General features: G+C 46.4%; 1 protein-coding gene across 1 annotated transcript in view; it reads right to left on the bottom strand.

The window, feature by feature from the left end:
- Positions 1-21,894, bottom strand: part of LOC138249019 (extracellular calcium-sensing receptor-like) — a 161,683-nt gene that overhangs the window by 46,572 nt on the left and 93,217 nt on the right. Inside the window, exons 3-4 of the mRNA XM_069203077.1 lie at positions 9,595-10,437; positions 7,947-8,165 (exon numbers count right to left, since the gene is read on the bottom strand). Of these exons, the coding sequence (XP_069059178.1) occupies positions 7,947-8,165; positions 9,595-10,437 (1,062 nt within the window). The remainder of the gene's footprint in view (positions 1-7,946; positions 8,166-9,594; positions 10,438-21,894) is intronic.

Genomic DNA, 21,894 nt, shown 5'->3' with positions numbered 1-21,894 from the left:
GTGGGTGTCAGTAGCTGTGTGAGTAACTTGGCATAAATGAACCTCACCTGCCCTTTTATCTAACAAGAGTGCGCAGCTTTGCACAAAATATCAACAGAAGTGGAGTTATTTCTGTCTCCGTGGGTAAATGTCCAGTATGTATTCTACACTACAGCTGTGTAATGGAGCACAAGGAAATTACACCAGTGATCTTGTGTGAGTTTTGGCAACATGATTGTTCCAGGTGCGTCTTTCTCTAGAATTCTGTGATTACATGAATCCTCCAATAGAGAGGTCAACAAGACTATCAAGACATATATCTCCACCAAACCAGGGTTCTTCCTCTTATCTATATGATGTAAGTGCTTCTTTGTTTTGTGGAGATTTCCTCATATTTCTCAGCATCAAGAACAAGATATCAAAATAGGCAGGAAATGCACTGGCAGATGCCTTTGGTGAGCTGTACATCATCCTGGCAAAAGGACAGAAAGACATATGCATACTACTAAGGTGGACAGTGCGGAGCAAAGCGGGAGCAGCTTCAAAGTAATTTACACATTTGCAATGTCATACCAATTTAAAGGGAGAACCATGAACTCTGCTCCCATCATGAGAGTACAAAAAAGAACCCACTTGTCACTGTCACATAGAGGTTGTGCTCCAATAGATCAGCAATGCATTCATCTCCATAAAGGATTTCAGATTGTTTTTCAATATGGAATCACTGAGTTAAAACAATTAGAGAAGGAGGGCTGAGCAGTTCTCCTCACCGGGCAGATCTTGGCCCCAGGGACCACATCCCCCAGGGCCTGGCTTTCATCAAGTAGGGGAGAGGGCCCACCCTCCCTGCTCCGATTTGGGACCCAGGACTCCACTCCCAGGGCCCAACCTTCATTCCACAGGGAAAGAGGGGCCCACAGCACCACTCCCTGGGCCAGTTTTGGCCCCAGGGACCACATCCCCTGGGGCCCAGCCATGTCTCCTTGGTGTCTCCTAGGGCACCCATTGTGGAATGGAACTGCAGGGCAAGCATTAAGGTCACCACAGTCCCAACTGGCTCCCTGCGTCCTGCAGGGGCGGCATTGCTCTTGCACATAGGGAGCTGCTAAACATGCAGCTCCCTCTGTGTAAGAGCAATCATTTGGTCTCTTCCCCTGCCTCCATCTTTGTGGCAGGGAAAGAGATGACACCTCCACTTCCAGCAGATGAGAACAACAGCCCTCACCCACTGGAAGCTGTCAAAGCTCATGCCAAGGCAAAGCAAACAGCAATGTCCCTCTGGGACATAGTAGGAGCTGGGCCTGGGGGGTAGCAGTCACCAAGGCCATTATTGGCTCCATGATGAGGGCCGCACGGCCCCCCCATTGTTTCTATTCAGCCCCATGGAGGTGGTGGTTCCTGGAGCCAAGGGTCACTGATGGACCCCATATCTTATTTTATTTCAGCCCCAGGGAGGTGGTGGTACCTGGGGATGCGGGTACTCAGGGTTGTGGGGGGCCACATGGACCCGCTTATTTTGAATGAATCGCCCCAGGGAGGTGGTGGCTCCAGGGGTTGTGGGAGGGGCCAGCGGACCCACCTGCTTAAGTATATTAAGTAGCCCGGGGAGGTGGTGGCCCCTGGGGCTGTAGCAAGGGCACTCCTGCATGAATTTACTATAATGTACCCCGGAACGTGGTGTCCCTGGGGCTGTGGGTTGCCATGCAGAGCCATGCAGGCCCACTTGCTACAATAAGACCTGCGGGGGGCCCGTGCACCCCATCCTTCTTTTTTTAGCCCCCGAATGGCCCCAGGACCTTGCCCACCTGGGGCATAAAAGGAAAAGCGCAGGAGACTGCGCTTTAAAAAAATAAAATCTCTGAAAAATCTGCAGATCCAGCCACAGATTTTTCAGAGATTTTCTTTTTTTAAAACATGCCTTTAAGCCCTGCTGAGGCCCCTTGGGAACCCCTGCAACAAGGCTACGGGCTCAGGGTGTCCGTACCCTAGGCCCTTTTCTTTTTTTATCTTTTTGTGGGACTTGGCTGAAACAGAGTCCTAAAATGGCTGCCATCACTTCCTTGCTGAAGTCTTGTCAGTCAATCAGATATTATCCAGGGGAAAGTTAGATCCGCTGAGGATCCACGTCACTAGATATCTATATTTTTTAAACTTTAATATCTCAAAAACGACTAAATGGACTTACACTAAATCACAAAAAGCACTTTCTGAAACAAGCTAGCTTTCTACCAAATTTGATGCAATTCCGTCCAGCGGTTCAGGCTGGAGTTGTGTTCACAATCCCTATGGGAAAATGCATGGGGAAAACGCATTTTGGGACAATCCCCGGTTTTTCAGTCCACGCTTGACAGATCACCCTAAAACTTTCAAGACAGCAGATGACACAACTAATGTATACGTTTTGACATTTTTGTGAAGGTTCATCAAGCGGAGCCAGAGTTTATGGCAAAACAAAAAATGTTCTTCCAATGCAAACAGCCTCTAGTAGGCAATACCTATTCAGAAAGGTTGATATAGGAAGCTATAGTTAGGACCTAGTTTCCATATGAAAAGTGTTTTTTCATTTTGCTAGTACCTTTGACGCTGTTTGACGAACCTTCAAAAAATGTTCAAAATCAGTAGGACAGACAATTCAGCTGCTGTGTTGAGACTTTTGGGGTGATACATCCAGCTGGGGGGGTCCCAAAATGGTTTTTCACCCATGCAATTTCCCTTAGCAGAAAGGTATCTCTTGGTACAGAATGTACCTTTTTTGTGATTTGGTGTAAATTTGTTCCTTAGTTTTTAAATTGTAAATCTAGGGATGCAGAGTCTCCTTAGTTCCCAGAGATCTCATTCTGTGATCTAATTGGCTGCCAATACTTCAACCAGGAACTGTTGACAGCCATTTTGGGACTTGGAATCAGCTGGGTCCCAAAACAAAGCATAAAAAAGAAAGGAGCGCAGAGTAGGAATACCCTGAACCCCCAAGCTCTGGTATTGGGGTCCCACAAACACACCACCAAGGCAATAAAGCATTAAAAAAAATTGCTGAAATTTGCAGTGGATGTGCAAGTCCAGTGAAAAGAAAATAAAGAAACAAGTGCAGTCTCCTGCGCTTGTTCACATCTTAACTCCCGGGTGGGCCAGGTCCTGCAAGCATGCAGCTTTTAAAACAAGAGGAGGGGCATGCATTGGGCCCCCCTCCCAATGCTCTTATGAGGACCACCACCTCCCTGGGGCTTTTTGTAAAATATTAGAAGGGGTCTGCGCTGACCTCCCTCCATTGGGTTCTTTGAGCCCTGGGGGCCACCACCTCTCCTGGACTTGATTACTAAAATGGAGGGGGCCATGTGAACCCCCCTCGTGTGGCTCTTTCAAGCTCCAGGGACCACCACCTCCACTGGGCTAAATTTAAATGTGTGCAGGGGGGCCACATAGACCCCTGGGCCCCAGAGACCACCACCTCCCCAGGCTTTTCATATAATTAAAATTGGGAGGGGTGTATCCTTTGCGGGCCATACACAGCACCAGGGACCACCACCTCCCTGGGGCTGGTCTGAGCAAATTAAAGGAGAGGGACCATACTGCCTGCCTCCTGAAGTCATTAATGGCCCTAGGCCAGCTCCAGTTATCTCCTGCAGTGCCCATCCTTGGGAGATAGCAGTTTGCTTTCACTTGGCAGGAACTGTGAAGGCTCCCACCAAGCAAGAGCAACTCTGCTTCTGCTCACTGGGAATTAAGTTTTCATATGTTTCCCTGCCGGCTCACATGCAGGCAGGGAAACCGATGAAAGGATTGATCTGGCACACAGGGAACTGAATTTCTTGCAGCACTCTGCATGGAGGAGCTATGCTGGCTCCCGCAGGAAGCTGGCACCACGGGGGCATTCAAACCCCCCTTCAACCTCCATCAATTCATACTGGGTGCCCTGGGTGGGGCCAGGGCACTCAGGTACAAGGGTCATGGGGTTCCTAGGGCTAAAATCATTCCAAGGAGGGGGGAGACTTGGCCCCGTCCCCTTTTAATCAATTGCAGGGCACTGGGAAATGCGGTCCCCGGGGCCAAATTCCACCCTGGGGGCACACGTTCCCAGTCTAATAATTAGCTAGACCCAAGGGTATGTTGTCCCCAGACCAAAATTGGCCCTCCGGGTGGCCCCCTCTTCCTTAGAATAATTGGGAATGCCCCAAGGATTGAGATCCCTGGGGCCAAAATCAGCCAGGGAGGGACGGAACCATGTGACCCGCTCCCTCCTTTAATAATTAATAGGGCCCTGGTAGATGAGGCCCTCAGGCCCAAATCAGGCAGGGATGGTGGCCGTATAAGGTGTTGGCCTTAGGGCTTGCCCATAGGCCAGGCCTAGTCCAACTCCCACTACACACAGCCAAAGGCCGTGCATGGCACAGTGTTGGGTACTTGTAGGTGAAGCCCCTATAATCATCCAACCCAATGGATGGCCATGCAGGGTCTGTGGCCGGGGTTGGGTGCAGAGCCTGATCCCTATAAGCACCCATCCCTGCGCCATGGCAGGCTAAAGACCATGCGTGGCTGTGGTTGGATTAATGTCAAGTAATTAAATGTAATTACATTTTACTTAACATTTAAAAAAACATAGAAATTCACTGAAAAAAACAGAGGTTACAGGGATGTTATAGTTGGAAAATAGAATAAAAAAAATAGAAATTCAGTATAAAAAAACAAAGGTTACAAGGATATTATAGTTAGAAAATAGAATTAAAAAATAGAAATTCAGTATAAAAAAACAAAGGTTACAGGGTTGTTATAGTTATAGTTAGGGTCATATTTTATTCCCACAAAACCAAAGAAATTTTACAGCTACATTTATCTCAAGTAACTATAACTCGTGCCCTAAGGTAACTAAAACTTGCACCCTCACCATGCACTGCTAATTACCCCACATATTACATCACTGATAACATGTTCTATGACATAATTGATGATATCACGGCAATATTATGACGAGAAAACTGTACATGGCAGGGGTGTGAGTTATAGTTACCTTAGGGCATGAGTTATAGTTACTTCAGATAACCATAACTATAACTTCTATATATTCTTTTTATATCTATATAAACTCTCTAAATAGGTCAGACAGGGCAGTTACCACTTTTTGCAGATGTCCCACATTCTCAACAAAATTCATTTAGTCTTCCTGTTACTGAAAAGGAACAAGGGCATTGCTTTCTGACATCCCAAGGGAGTGGGAGGAGGAATCGCCATCATCCACAAAGACTCCATCAAAATCTCAACGAACACCGATGACACCCTCACCACCGCCGAGCACATGCACTTCCAGATCCACACCGACCCCAACACCACCCTCAGAGGAACTCTCATCTACGGACCTCTCGGACCCCACCCACAGTTCAGTGACACCGTCGCCGACCTCATCAGCACCCACGCCCTCGCTTCCACGGACTACATCCTCCTCGGGACCTGAACTTCCACCTCGAGAACAACAACAACACCAACTCCACCGCCCTGATCGACAACCTCGCCAACCTCGGACTCAAACAGCTCTTAACGACACCTACTCATGCTGCTGGACACACGCTCAACCCCATCTTCTCCGCAAGCCCCTACGTCTCCTTCAACCACACCACCGAACCACACTGGACCGACCACAGATGCGTCCACTTCACCTTCAGAAAACCCACCACACACCACCGCACCCAACAGCTACCACGCCGCTGCTGGGGCAAGGTCACCGAGGACCAACTGACTACCGCCCTCACCCTGAGACCACCCACCGACCCAGACACCGCCGCGACCAACCTCACACAGTGGATCAACGACTGCGCCAACACCCTCGCCCCTCTCAAGACCCCTACAACCAACCACACCAACAAGAAAGCCGCCTGGTTCACCGAGGACCTCCGGATCTCCAAGCACACCTGTCGGAAGCTGGAGAAGAAATGGCTCCACGACCGAACACCAGACAACCACACAGCCCTCAAGATTGCCACCCGCAGACACCACCAACTCATCAGGACCGCGAAGAAGACCGCCTTCAAGGACTGCCTAGACAACAACGCACACAGCACCAAAGAGCTCTTCAGCATCGTGAAAGAACTTTCCAACCCCAGCTCCAACACCAACGACATCCCACCATCTCAAGACCTGTGCAACTCCCTGGTCACCTTCTTCCACCGCAAGATCACCGACATCCACAACAGCTTCAACTCCGACCCCCCCGCACCCACCACCGAGTCCACCACCCCTGCGACTACCACTCGCACCAGTCGCCTGACCGTCTGGCCCAGCGTCAGCGACGAAGACACCATCAAAACCATGAACTCCATCCACTCCGGATCCCCATCGGACCCCTGCCCTCACCACGTCTTCAACAAAGCCAGCGTAACCATTGCGCCCTTCGAGACAGCAACCTTCCCAGAAAGCTGGAAGCACGCCGAGATCAACGCCCTTCTGAAGAAGCCCAAGGTGGACCCCAAGGACCTCAAGAACTTCCGGCCCATCTCCCTGCTCCCTTTCCCGGCAAAAGTGACCGAGAAGATTGTCAACAAACAGCTGACCCGCTACCTCGAAGTTAACAACATCCTGGACCCTTCCCAATCCGGTTTTCGCAGTAACCACAGCACTGAGACCTCTCTCATCGCCGCCACTGACGACATCCGGACCCTGATGGACAAATCAGAAACAGCCGCCCTCATCCTCCTGGACCTATCAGCAGCCTTTGACACGGTCTGCCACCGCACCCTATCAGCGCGCCTCCATGACGATGGTATCCAAGAGAAGGCCCTCGCCTGGACCACATCCTTCCTCTCCGGCAGAGCCCAGAGGGTCCGCCTCCCACCCTTCTGCTCCAAAACCACCAAGATCATCTGCGGCGTCCCACAGGGATCCTCCTTCAGCCCGACACTGTTCAATATCTAAATTGACCCCCTCACTCACGTCGCACGACAACACAACCTCAACATCATCTCCTACGCCGACGACACCCAGCAGATCATATCCCTCACCGAAGATCCCCACACCGCCAAAGCTAACCTCCACCGAGCAATGAAGGCCATAGAAGACTGGATGAAGGACAGCAGACTGAAGCTGAACTCAGACAAGACGGAGGTCCTCATTCTCGGATCCACCCCATCAGCCTGGGACGACTCTTGGTGGCCCACATCACTAGGCACAGCCCCGGAACCCACAGACCACGCAAGCAACCTGGGGGTCATTCTTGACTCCACTCTCTCCATGACCAGGCAAGTCAACGCCGTCTCCGCGTCCTGCTTCAACACCCTCCGTATGCTCCGCAGGATCTTCAAATGGATCCCCCTCGACACGAGAAAAAACTTTACCCATGCCCTCATCACCAACAGACTCAACTACGGGAACGCCCTCTACTCAGGAACTACAAACAAGCTCCTGAGATGACTCGAATGCATCCAGAACGCCTCGGCCCGACTCATCCTCGATGTCCCCCGCCGCAGCCACATCACACTCCACCTGAGAGGCCTGCACTGGCTCCCCGTCAACAAAAGGATCACCATCAAGCTCCTGATCCATGCACACAAAGCACTGCACAACACCGGACCCACCTACCTCAGCAACCGACTCAGCTTCCACACCCCCACCCGAAGCCTCCGCTCAGCCAACCTCGCCCTCGCCACAGTCCCCTGCATCTGAAAAACCACTGCCGGTGGCAGATCCTTCTCCTACCTCGCCGCCAAGACCTGGAACACTCTCCCCACCATCCTACGACAGACCCAGGACCTGCTGGCCTTCAGAAGACTCCTCAAGGCCTGTCTCTTCGACCAGTAGCACCCCCCCTCCCCAGCGCCTTGAGACCCTTGCGGATATGTAGCGCGCTTTACAAATGCAGTGATTGATTGATTGATAGTTTGATAGCACTTCTACAAGTTGTCCATACTGCACATCTGAGTTGTGAATATTTTATAGGTAAAGATATATACACTAGACTCGACTTTAGTAACATGCTCCCTACTCACCTGAGAATTATCAGCCCATAAAATTAGGTCTGTGTTGATATTGACCTCTTCGCCTTGTTGGGAGTCAAAGCTGCCCACATTTATGAGCCGAATATCGTCATTGTTGAATATCTGAACATTAAAGATGTCATAAGCAAGCAGGGCATCTCCGTTCCTATCAAAGTATAACTCATCACCATTTGGCATTGAGACATTGACAGCTCTCACATAGTGGAGTACCTATGGGACAAACACAGAATTTGTCTTGTTAAAGGTGGTGGTAATATTTGAAAAGTGATGACAATTATAAAAAAATTAGGAGTTTTTTTTTTTAATGCTTTTTCTTGCCAGCAGTAGAGGGTTATCTATTGTCCTCCCATAGTCACAACCAGACAGATGTAGGTCATTACTTCTGTTCTTACAAATATCTTTGTCATTACTGCAACTGTTTCACCTTAACATACTAATAGGTTGAGAACAGAAACTGAAAGTATCAATGTTGGGCACTTCAAAACCATGATCTAACGATAGCTTTATCTTAATGGAAGTTTTAGGAAATAAGACAAAACTGCCCAAACTACCATAAACACCACTCTAAATTGCCTCAAAATACACAGAGAAGCAAAGAAAGAAACACTTCTGAGGCAACAAAACAATAACCCATAGCAGCTACACACAGGTTTAATTTTTGATAGAACTGTAATTTTGAAACTATTTACTTTTTTAGAAGCTGTAGATTTTCATCCAGGTTCTGCATCAGCACATTATTGTGATGGGTTACAGATTGTGGAGAAAAAAACACTTCTATCTGTTTTTTCCCAAATGTGTTATTATGAAGATAATTGTGATCTGTTTTACCTACAGTTTCTTTTGCTGTTTTGGAAATATGTTCCTCCATGGAGTAGCTGGAATTAGTAACTGACAAGGGTTATGTTAATAACTAGGGAAACTACCCGTCTTTGCAGGTTGTGACATTTCAATAGCATAGACATGTCTATCAACTCCCAGATCTACTCCCATCTTTTTCTCTCTTGCTGGTCACTTGGCGCTGGCAAACTCCTACGGAGTAGCTGTGCACTCTATAAATCCTGCAATTCATTCATTAACTCACTCATATGATACATATTTCTTGATCACTGACTCCACCACAGAATGCACCTTTCATCACTCATTATCAAAGAAATATGGGCTGACGACCCATTTCTATTCTGTTTTATGGTGTCTAATGCAGTTTTATATCTTGTTAAAACATGTGCTTTCATTGCATTGTTGTCAACCCTTCAGTCCAATCTGTGCAATAGTTTTATACTGCATCTCTTTGGAGGTGTGCTGACTTCTAAACACCATTCTACATCCCACATGCTCCCCACATTATAGAACTGTAAGTCTGAATGTTAAAATATGAAGCTTTGGAGCTCCATCTGTATGTAAAGAGACCTCAAATAACAAACTTAGGGATGACCATGAATAGATACAGAAGCTCCGGCACTCTGTTACAAATTTCAGTGGGTGCTTCTTGTTGCTAGGACGCATATTCCCAAATGTGTACAAAGGCTATAATTCTTGTTTAATGTTAACATTTTTCATTTTGCAGATCATATCTCTTGTGCTACATTAACTGCTGAGCAGTGTTATTGTGATATCTAGTAAGAGGGATTACAGTTTTTACCTGCCATGGTTGAATGTCATTGGCATCAGCGCAGGCTCCATCAACGAATGGCCCTCGTCCTGGTATACAAGACATCAAAGAAGTCAAAGCATGAGCTATGGCATAGACTGCAAGATATGTGTGGTACGTGTAGCTCAGGTCAAAGAGCTCAAACACAAAGATATCATGTTTGTCAAAGGTTTGGTTCTCTGAGCAAGATGTGGAGATGATATCTGTGGCTACACCACTCTTTGATTCGGTCTTCATGGATTGTGGCCACTTGCAGTTAAACACTTTCTCCCAGAGTAGTTTAATAAATATATCATTGGGATCTTTTAAGGGATGAAGGTGAGCAATAAATTCTTCAAAACCTGGAATCTTGGCATAATGGGGGGCTAGCCCTAGCGATCCGTTAAATAATCTCCAAGTCTGCTTAGGGAAGAGTCCAAGAGTCATTGTGAATGATGCTGTGAAGACAAAGACCTTATCCGTCACATTCTGTGCAGCGAAGAACCCTATGAGATTCTTGAAATGAACCTCACAGCTATGAACCACAATTACTTTCACAGCATGCCTCTGAGCCATGTTAATGATGTGGAGTAGCTTATCTCTGCCATAGCTCAGGTGGACTCTTTCAATAAAAGCCACACAGCCTCCATTTTCTTCAATCACCCTTTTCAAGTCTTGTCCACCCTGCCATCCAACATCATCATCAGAGATGATCATTCCAAGCCATGTCCATCCAAAGTGTCCTGTTAGCCGTGCCAGGGCAATGTTCTGCAAGGTGATGCTCGGTAATGTGCGTAGGAAAGATGGGAACTGAAGCTTGTCACTTAGAGCAGGGAGCACTGATCCATAGCTGATCTGTTTTGGAAGGACTCAAAGAGGAGTTAGCTTGCATATCACATTTTATGTGTGACTATAGTATAAGGCAATACATGAAGATAAATGGCTATTCATGATTTTGAGTCACTGCAATACCAAAATACTGTACTGACTCCATGCTAATGAATACCTATCGGGGTATATCTTTGCCAGAATCTGAAACAAACATGGTCACAAACTCAACACACACATTAATATGTCTTTCTTGTATAGTCCTGGCACTGCAGATTTGAGAGATTTCCTCACGTCCAGTAGATAGGTCAATAACACTGACTGTCACTTTACCCTTTGGTCTGGCCTTTGAGGCAGCAGTGTTTACCCATTGGTTTGTTGGTTCATTTGTCATTCACCCTTTGCCTCCACTCACTACAGCAAAGAGCATACAGCTGTGGGTCGGCCCACTTCGGCCAATGGATCCTCTCACTGTGAGTAACAGCGTTTTGCTTGTGCAGAATGTGAACTTTCACCATAAAAGTAGTCTACTTTTGTGCTAACGCTGGCTGAAAAGTGTATGCTTTTGTATATTTAGTCTGGTGGCCAAAAATAGCCTTACTCTGGCCACAGAACTGTCTTTGTTCTGATGTAGCAGTCAGTCCACAGAAGCATCTGGGATATCTTTCAAATGCTCTGGGTTTTTGTCTTCAGGGACCTTCACAGGGCTCGAAGGCAAGGCAGGCAAGAAAGTCAAGCTGCAAAGAAAGCAGATGTGATGTGAGCCACTCTTTCTATCTCCCCTCACTTTCTCATTCACACACACCATACACATATGTATGCTTGCTCTCTTCATCTTCATCTTTCTCTTCTTCTGCCTCATTTTCTCCTTTCACACTATTTCTCATTTGTCTCTCCTCATTCTCTCTGTCTCCCTGGCACTCTTTCTTGGGCTCTGGCTCTTTCTCCACCTCCACCTACCTCTCTCACACACACCTTCTAGCTATGAATATTTTTTAAATTGTTCTTTATTGACTTTTCCTAAATTCTCAGCCATGACCGATATATCAAAAGCCAACCTATATAAATAACACATGCATATCCTCTCAGAACTGTCAGTTGTTTACCTGGTAATGTATCCAATTTATAAATAACAATAGCAGATGTGATGTTGTGCTGAAACAATGGAGCCTCTAACTATGAAAATCCCTTGTCCCCTCCCCTATACCCCATCCCATATCAGCATGCATCACTTGACCAATTCAATATGTGAATAAGTCTCTGCAAGCGCTATATCTTTAACTACTAGATTAGTAATTCAGTCAAATGTCTGTTTCTTTCTTGGAGACTGTTCTACTATCTTATCCTCCAGGGCTAATGAAAGTATGTCCCAAGAGTCTGCAGGTTGTCCTTTCATATTACTCCTCTGTAGGACCATCAACGTGGCCAGCTCAGCAGGTGACCATTTCAAAACATTGTGCAATCATTTCTGGACATCCATGGCCTTTTCTGCACCTAGCCTACTGATAGTGCCAGTTCATCAAATTTACATACTGCCTTGTCAATTCAGACCATCAAATTATACTCAATAGACACAGCAGTGGCTCTTATCAAATCTCTAAATCAGAAGTCTCTTTTATTATCATGAAAAGTTTTGTCCATCATGTCTGAATATGCCACACTCCCACTCCATATAGTAAAAATGTGCCTGCACCTGTAGGCACCAGGGCACGTGTCCTCTGTTCCGGGTGCATCTTTGCAATCCTGTAAAGCGATAAATAAATTAGGTGTTGTTAGAGTGTTTTTATTAATTTTAATGCCTAATTCAGATAAGCTTAAGTTAGCATGAATAGGCCGATGGCAGCTTCCACCGACATCTATTCCTATTTGCAGAAATTAAAGTGCACTTTTAATTTATGTGAGCTAGCCTTCTCCACGTTTAAGTGTTTTGTCTGTTTGCTTTTCTATTTTAGAAAATAAGCAAAATTGAAGACTATTCCATGGTCTTCACATTAATAAATTACATTGATTTGTGTTCCTCTCGAGGAACCTTCAAGATTCCTTTACATAAGCTTTTCCTACAGAGCATTCATTAGACAAAATGTCTATTGTATTTCTTCATAATACAATTGATGTGTAGTTTCCACATTTTGTATGCTAACCTCATGCATTCATATGTTGTACAAGTAGATATTTCTATATGTGTCTTATTTAATATATCCTGTGTATTAGTATGTGCATCAGCCTACTAGGATGATACATTGATAAATTTGTACTTCATCCCTCTTATGCCAAAACTGAAGTGTGTGGTTTTGCTGCATTAAGCCTTATTAAATATAATATTTTAGGGATATGTGCTAGACTTTATTTGCCTTTGCCTTCTAACAAAGCAGACTCCATTTCAGTCTGTTCATTTGATTTATGATTGATTCCGGCTATCAGCTTGCTTCAGAGATGTACCTTATTTTAGTATTTTCACAGATCATGACTTTTACTATTTCATTTGAACTGATTCAAAATTGATTAACTAACCACGTTCTGCCTTCTGTAATGATCTCAATTTAGAATATGTGTAAGTTTATTTTATTGGCTTGAACTTGAACTCAGGTTTATGAAGACTTCGATAGTCCCAACTTATGCATTTCAACCGTCATAAGTATTTTTATTAAAGCGTCAACAGTGTATATAATTGATCTGAATGAATTTAAAATGGGCATTCTTTGTTAGTCATTTATATATCCTAATATCTTTTTCCAGTTTTCGTCAGTAACCTCCCCTCCCGTGGACCTTTCCCAGGCATGTTTTGCCTGTGTATTGTCTGTTTGGAATGCAGGGGACAGTATGGTGCGTAGAATGATCCCTGCATAAGTGCAGTTACTTAAAGTGAGGACACTTGAGAGTGTATTCAGCTTCACGGGTACATTAATCTCATTAGGCCAGGTTGACTTAGCTGCTTTAAGTAATACATAAAGCACCATTATTTATCCTGCACTCAAGTCAAAATAGTCTCTAATCACCGGAAATGTTCTATAAGTCTCTGCATAAAATAGCTCGCCCATGACGAGAAACTCAGCATCCAACCAGGTCTTCCTATCATAGCATCAGACAAGGGCTCTGAAGTTTGGTAGGCTTCATAGAGAAATCACAGGAGCATACATCGTTTTACCTTCAGTTCTGAGTGTATATCTTTGCCAACAATGCTTAGCAAGCATAAGTCACCTTGGGTGAGCTTTCCTGAGTGCCTTAGGCTTCAAGTCCATCTCATTTGCCAAATGAGTTGAGCCACCAAGAAATATAATCCTGAATTTAGCACCCTCATCCCACATTTACGTAGCAGTAGCATTGCTTTCTTTGTTACTACTCTCTTCTACTTGCCTCCCTATATTAGGTCTGACAGTAGGTCATTCGGATCACTGAAGAAAATGTTTCCCAATTAATTATAGAAATGTATAATTATAGAAATGAATAATTATAGAAATGAATAACCAGCATATAGCGAGATGATAAAGAGTTCCGGGGTTCAATCCACCCATATAATGTCCCTTTTTCATTCAATTGACAGTGGCTAGAATGGGCATCCCTTGTGTGTTCCTCTGTGAATGTATTTCCTCTGGTGAATACACCCCTAGTCCTGACTCTTGGGATAGGGTCTTCAGAAAGTAGTCTGAATCATCTTAAGTTCCTCCCATTAATCACCACCATAAACAAAACCTCAGACAGAAATGGCCAAAGAAAAGTGTTAAGATACTTTGCAATATTTAAACAGATCACCATTAGGTGTTGTCTGTAACCTTGATGTTGTGTCTAAAGAATTAAAGAGTGGGTTCAATGTTATATTCACGTATCTACCTGGCATGAACCTGTTCTCATCTGAGTGACCTAGGTCATGAGCTAATGGCTCCAATCTATGGGCCAGTATCTTGTACTCAGGAGGGGCAATTATCTATATTATCTCGTATCTAATTGGTCCCAACCTCATTTAGGCAGCACTGATATTGTTACAACCCTGGTAGCTTCCAGAATAACCCAACCTTCTACCAACTCATTATACATCGTTAGCAATTCAGGAGTAAATGTAGGCCCAGATTCAGGAGGGCCTAGCACCATTCCAACGACACTTTAGTGTCTTTTTTTACGCTAATGTGGCATTGGAAGGCCAAAAACACTGCGTCATATTTGCAAAGTAGCGCAATGCATGCACTGCACCACTTTATAACCATTTGCCCTACATTATGCCTGTGCCAGGCCTAATGTATGCAAGGATGTATTCAAGGCGCTGGGGGGGTGAAAAAATGGCACAAAGAAATCTAAAAGATTTGTTTGCGCCATTTTTTCCAAGATTGTTAATGTCTGCTCAGAGCAGGTGTTAAAAGGAGGCTCCCATTGGTTTCAAAGTGCCTCTGGGTGCTTTGCAGGACTAACATCAACATTTTTGATGTTAGTCCTGCAAAGTGCCGAGCTAGCATAAAAAATTATACAGCTAGTTCTCTAACTACTGCCATGGTGAGCCGTATTTTAAATACGGCGCACATATGGTGGCAATAGGAGGCGCTAAGGGGCGCAAGAAAAGTGGCGCTGCATAAAGTGCAGTGCCACTTTTCAGAAATCTGCCCCCTAGTCATCTAAATTGTATTTCACTCCATTGGCAAACCATCCGTGCCAGGTGTTTTCCCTTTAGCCATTAGTTCAATGGTCCTGTTAATTTATTGTACGGTTTTCAGTAGCCCTGGGTGAAATTTTAATTACACTGGAGTAATTGCAATAATTTTGGTTTACTCTTTTGACACAAAATTACCAAAAACTATGGGATTATGCCCATTTGCATAATTATAAGCAATCTGACACAAAAATACTATTGCAGGAGCACATGAACTACAAACTTAGCAAGAGGTTGCGGGCTGCTGTTGTTCATGTTCTGTTGCATTTAGTGCTAAATGCAGCATTACACTCCTGGTGTTATTGGGGCCGATTCATGAAGGTAAACTTAGACGTCTGGTCTAAATTTAGACCAAACATGTAAGATTGCGACATTGGGAATTCGCAAAGAGCATTTACGAATAGTATCTTTAGGTCCAGCTTTCTGCCCCAACTGCAGACCTAAAGATACTACTCGTAAATGTCCTGTGTGAATTCCCATAGTCGTAAACGTAGACGTTTGGCCTAAGTTTAGACCAAACGTCTAAGTTTACCTCTGTGAATCGGGCCCATTGAGTGTAATCTCGTATAGTTTTACTGAAATTTCACATAATTACGCTACAGCAAATTATGTGAGTTACTTCCAGCCATAGTTAGTGGCTCATCCAATGCTGTTGATTTCTTAGCATTTGGGGTGGTTAGTGTTATGTTTTGCAGGTAGATTCTTACTCCCTGTCCTTTCTGCTCTATTTGAGCAGAGTGCAATTACTCATAATAAACAACAAGTGTTTAATTTATCTTCTGCTGCATTAGCTCTAGGATTTCCTTTCTGATCAGACATCACATATTTGTTGACAATCCACATTACTGCATACCAGCCATGACAGTATATGTCCAGCCTTTTCTCAGACTAAGGGTTCCTTATAATGGACCCCACTCAATCTACCCACAGGACCAGCATGCTCTTTCATAACTTGTAGTTTGACATTAAAGTTAGTGGGTTATATTGCCTCAAGTTATGCATCTTTCTAGTGACTTAGGTCATGCAGCCAGAGAAACTGGCATTGGAGTTTGGCATTTTGTCAGAGAGGGAGAGTATGAGTTGGATGTCATCAGTGTAGGACATGGCATTGATTCAGTGGAGGGGATGATGCTGCTAGTGGCACCATGAAGGGTTTTAACAGGAATGTAGTAGTGCAGGGATCCTTGTGGAAATCTACAGAAGAGGTTGAGGCATCTGAGGTGAAGGGGGCCAGACAGGCTAGCTTGATGTGGTCTGTCAGGAAGTGGCAAATCCAGGGAAGTTTGGGTCCTTGGGTGCTGGTTTCATGCATGCACAGACATGACATCCATTCCACCCTGCTGTTTCCAAATAGACTGACGGTGATGGCCAAGGGGTAAGACTCAGATTTTTCACTTTTGCGAAGAGGCATGCTAGAGAATGCAGGACTGGTTACAGATAGACTTGTACATAGGAGTGCGCCAACAGCTTCTGGCCAGACAATGCAGGCGGAGAGCAGGAGAGGTTGCAGAGGGACAATCTGCTAAGGAATAAGCTGCTGATGAAATAGCCCGACATGTGGAGGGTGTATGTTCACCGGAACTCAGCAGGCTTTGGCTATGGAGTCACTACACGGTGAGTCATGTGAGGATGTTGATAGAAATAATGCTTCAGTTTTGGATGCTTTGGTTTGGGGCCTGTGACTGGCTCCAGTGACTGCTGACCTTATGCCTTATAAAGGTCTGCTTAGACACAGCTTGGAGGTCATGGCTAGAAAGGAGGGGTCAAATGGCCCAGGTGGCTATGTCTACCTTTACATTCTCAAGTGTAAAGGAGTCGGTTGTAGGCACATAAGGATTTGGGTAACCAGAAATCCTTCCTTGGGGAAGCATGTTGTCTTGCAATAGTTGCCTTCTGCGCTTGGCATTCCCAGTATATTAGCAACAATCAATCAATCAATCAGTTTTCTTAAAGTGTGGCTACATACCAGTGAGAGTCTCAAGTTGCTGGGGGGGAGGGGACTATCTATGGGAATGGGAGTATCTATGAGGTCAAAAGAGATAGAGTCAACATATCCCCTTGTCGTCGCCATCGCAATAGCTACATTTTCCCAACTAATTTTCACCAAGGTTGCTATGGACCCATCAATTAATCTGAGCTCTTCTACTTCCTTTTGTTTCTTATTCAAGGGAATCAGGGTTCGATAATGAAAAACACGATCCATCAAACATGCTGTTGCTCCTCAATCCAGTAGGACCAATAGTTTTGATGGACCTACTGACATTGCCAATCCAATAGAAAGACGAAAATGAGTCTTGTCTCTAGGAAACACTTTGCATTCACAATAGCTCAACCTATGTTTGCTTTAAACATTTGAGCTTTCAGGTTTTCTGTGTATTGTCTGGCAACCTTTCCTGACTTTCCACAATATAAAAAGGCCCTTTGGTTAGCCTTCACAGCTCTATTATTTTGGTAAAGAGCACCTAATGTTGCAACTTTTCTTTGGTTCTAGTCTCTGTTGTTATCATTACCCCATTGCCTGTGATTCTCATTCCAGTTCTTGACCCTTGAGGTGCCCCACCCCTCTGGCTTTACTTACGAAAGAGAAATACAGGGGCGTGGTCTGGCCATGATTGAAGATGGCTGCCTACCGAGGGTGCTCTGCACAGCGGCGGGCCTTGGACCAGGTGGGGAGGCGTTCTGGATACAATGCGCCCCCATACATAGTTGCCCTGGGTCCGCGGAGAGTAGCTGAGGCGGGGGAGCACCTCGGCGAAGAGAATGAGTGCTCTCATCCACGTTGTCCGGGCACTGCAATAGCGGAGGCCTACTCCCTGGCGTCAGACCCCGGCCTCCCGCACGCCATCGGCCCAATGCGACGCACTAGAGCCGAGGGAGTGGCTCAGGCCGAACTGCTATAATGTACGCGCCGGAGCGATACCCCGCCGAGGGATAGCACCCGATATCTGCGAGGTCCCCCCCTCAAATACCTCAAGCACCACAGTGCTCCCTCTATATGCCACCCGCCTCAGACGGAGCCTCTTTGAAGGACGGAGGCGTCCCATACTCTCTGGGATTACAGCCGCGGGGCGGAATACTCAGCTAAGGGGCAACAAGGGGAGAGAAGAAAAAAGAAAAAAATTAAGCACGAACCTCTCACATGAAAAAGGAGCATAAAAAGGAAACTATATAATACCCACAAGGAAGAATGATAGCACAGCTGCCTGATTTCACCATATAGAGGACAGCTTGAAGCCATATGCGGAATACCCTGTGACGACCTGAAGCACTACTTGATCCCACGCCCCCACACCACCACCCCTTTTATGGCAGAGGACTGCACCCTGAAGAGATAAGGGGTACCAGAAGAGGACCACTTTGGACGGCATTGGTGGGGAGCGCGCCTCAACAGAAGCCTTTCTGACATCTAAGGTCAGTCACCGGGACTTTAATATCTGCCCTAGCACCTCCATGTTGGGCAGTTTTATTTAAGAGGGGAACTAGAGGTGTAATTAGGTGATACTGCACACCTCCGTACTCTTGGGGAGGCAGAGTCCAGCGCTCTCGTGGTCCATCCTCCCCTCTCTTGGCTGAGTGCGGTTGTCGGACCACGAAGGAAAGTAGGCTGAGACCTATCACTAGTGAGATGAGCACACAGCAGGTGCCTTGACCCTCAGATCTGCGGGAGGGAGGCTCTCTCTTCCCCCCCTCCTGACGTGCTCACCACCGAGGAGCGGGACAATCAGCTGGTTATACTGAATTGCAAAGAGAGGATCACATCTCGCCTGGAGCCTTTACCACGTGCTACCTAAGCCCAAAACCCTGCGATGCCAGGTGGCAGATCGTCGAATAAGCACTCAGGCAAACCGACAAGACAACTGCTCTTCTCTGAAGGCCTACAGCATTCCCGGACCTCGTCTTCTGCACCTAAAGTGCATCCGCCCGGACAGCCCTGCATTATGACAGGGCACACGCAGGGCGCAAGCATGGACCCCATCCTGCAGGAGATATTGGTGGTGGGCCGCTAACTGGAAGGGATGGACAGCAAGATGGCCTCTCTGACGGAGGAAACAAAGTTGATGCATCTGGATATTGCCGGCTATGAAGCACGGGTGACAAGTCTAGAGCGAGGGTGACGACAGTAGAGGCACAAGCCGTCCTTGCTCCAGACAGGGACCAAGAGCTCCTGTATCTCTGCAGTAAGATTATTGACCTGGAAGACAGGAGTCGCAGGGACAATGTCCGCTTTCTTGGATTCCCGGAGAACATACAAGGAGCAGACATCCAGTCCTTCCTGAAGCTGACCTTACCCAAGCTTACATGTCTGACTTTTGATCGCCTCTTGGAGTTTCAAAGAGTGCATAGACTTGGTCCAAAACGCCGAGACGGAGACAACCACCACGACCAATCATAGCCTGCTTTATACGACACACGCAGGCTTGATAACTCCTGCAGACAGCCCACACACATGGCCCATTCCAGATGAACAACCAAACGGTCCAGATGACCGCTGACTTCTCCAAAGAAACCAGCGAACGTGGGAAACCATTCTTGGCCCTCCGATTCGTCTATGTCAGTTAGAGGTGAAATTTGGTCTATTTGTAACAGCAAGGATGTGGATCACTAAAAACAATGTATCCAAGGACTTCTATGATCCAATGGACCTGCGTCTCTTCCTCGACAGTTTACAAGCCTGTTCCATGGATACGGCCACAACACCCCAACCCCAGAATCTACCTGTGGCAGACAAGACCCAATTGCCACTGGAGCCTACCCCCGAGAGACCGGACTGCTGGCCTCCAGATTTCCTAGCCCCGGGTAGAGACCTAGAAAGACTCTCGCAGAACTATGATATCAGGGGGCAGGTGTTGCACACGGTGGCAATGCACACTCAAGTGACAGACAGAGACAAATCTCGCTCCCCCCTCAAGCCCTCCCTGGCTCCCACCTGAGAACGGGGACGATTGGTGCGTGATGTTAACACTACCGCAGGCAGCACCGGTACCCTACAGGTGGCACAACAAACTATCCACTACGCCACCGGTCAGCTGTGTACTGTTCCTCCCTGTGTTCTGCCTATATTGAATCAGGGTCACGTCATGCTCTCACAGTGCTACAGGTCATGACAAATGGATAATCTTGTGGTCCGCCCCATGGCCTGAGTATGCAACCCGGCGCCCTGTACCCAAGTTGACCCTATGAGCCCTCCATGATTCATCCGCACTATGGACTCAGACAGTTACTACGAGTTGCTGCTGTTTGTTTGATGTTTCTTCAAGCACCACTATTGTAGGATATGAGCGGCTGTTGGAAAATGGGTTATTGGTAAGGGCAGGTAGGTACCTACACCTAGCAACAAGCCACTAACCTCCACTTAGGTCCAGTTAGGTCTCAGTAAATTAATCCCAGCTCAACCCTTGGTAGCTTGGCAACGAGCGTCAAGGCTTAACTTAGGAGACAGTGTGTAAAGCATTCAAATATCACAAAACAGTAATTAAATAAAACACAGGAAACAGTTTAAAAATCCAAAAACAATTTATAAAAATAGTTTATATTTTTATCTTTTACATGACACAAAAACGAATAAAATTGGTTTAGGGGAACCGGAGATATGAATTTTTAAAGTATTATTATTTTTCTAGCGCTTAGAAACAAAAAGCGCCAATCGGGTCATCTGGTTGCACCTCGACCGGGGCAAAGTCAAAGTTTCAGGCCGACCGCGATGGAGCCCTGCTCGGCTATAAGTCGCGGGAGGCCTCGGTTAAAAAGTTACCTTCTGACTTAGTCTTTATTTTGAAGTTTTTCTTCACCGGGACGAACCTGCCAGTTGAATCCGACCTCCTGGAGCCCTTGTCCGGATACGCAAAGTGGGTTTCCTTGGTGGAGATTTTTACCTTCGGACTTAGTAGTTTTTTCGAGATGAAAATCCTTCGACCGGGGTAAACCTGGATCTTGATCCGACGTCCGTGGAGCCCTTCTCGGATACGATGGCTGGGAGGTCCCGGTCAACTTTTTACCTTCGGACTTAGTCTCTTTTTTGGAGGTTTTTCTTTACCGGGACGAACCACGAAGTCAGGCTGGGTCGCGGTTGAGGCAAGCCGGCTAGAATTTCCGCGGCGGGTCGGTCCCTCTCTGGAGCTTTTTAAAAAAAATTCTCAAATCTTTTCCAAACTTCTGGGGCTTCACGCAGATGTTCTTTTAAGGTTCTTTTGGGGTCCACAGCTCACCCCAAGGGTCCAGAAGTTCTGTGATGGTCCTTGGGGGGTGCGGACTTCAACTCCCAGAATGCACCTGGTGCAAACTCCTTTTTGGCCACTGGGCAGTGGTCACTGGTCTCTTTTTTCAGGAGTTGGTGCAGGGGACTCTGGATAGCAATTTTTCACCTGTAGCAAACAGGGAGTCCCTCCTTGATCCAGTTGAAGCCAGGCAAAGTCCTTCTTGTGGTGAAGCCCAAGTGTGCAGCTGGTGCAGTCCTTCTGAGTGCAGGTTCCAGGTGCAGGCCAGGGGTCCAGCAGGGCAGTCCTTCTTCTCCTTTAGTTCCTTCTTCTTGAAATTTGGTGGGGATCTGAGGTGTGGGTGCAGGTCTGCCAGTTTTATCCTTGCTCCTGGGTGAAAAGCAGGGGGGTCCTGGTTCTCCAATCAGGGACAGGGTCGTCCCCCTGTGATGACCACTTCCTGGGAAGTGTGGCAAAAATCCATCCCAGAAGGCAACAGTCTCTAAAAATCCAACATGGATGAATCTGATTTTTGGAGGTTACATCTGGCTGAGCCCACCCACTGGTGTGGCTAAAAATCATAAACACACCCCTCTCCTGCCCTCTCCTAATCTAATCAAGGGGGCACCTAATTGTCTGGGGTTGCAGGATGTG

The sequence above is a fragment of the Pleurodeles waltl genome, chromosome 8, assembly GCF_031143425.1.
Source record: "Pleurodeles waltl isolate 20211129_DDA chromosome 8, aPleWal1.hap1.20221129, whole genome shotgun sequence".
NCBI lineage: Eukaryota > Metazoa > Chordata > Amphibia > Caudata > Salamandridae > Pleurodeles > Pleurodeles waltl.
This window is presented reverse-complemented; position numbering and strand designations above follow the sequence as displayed.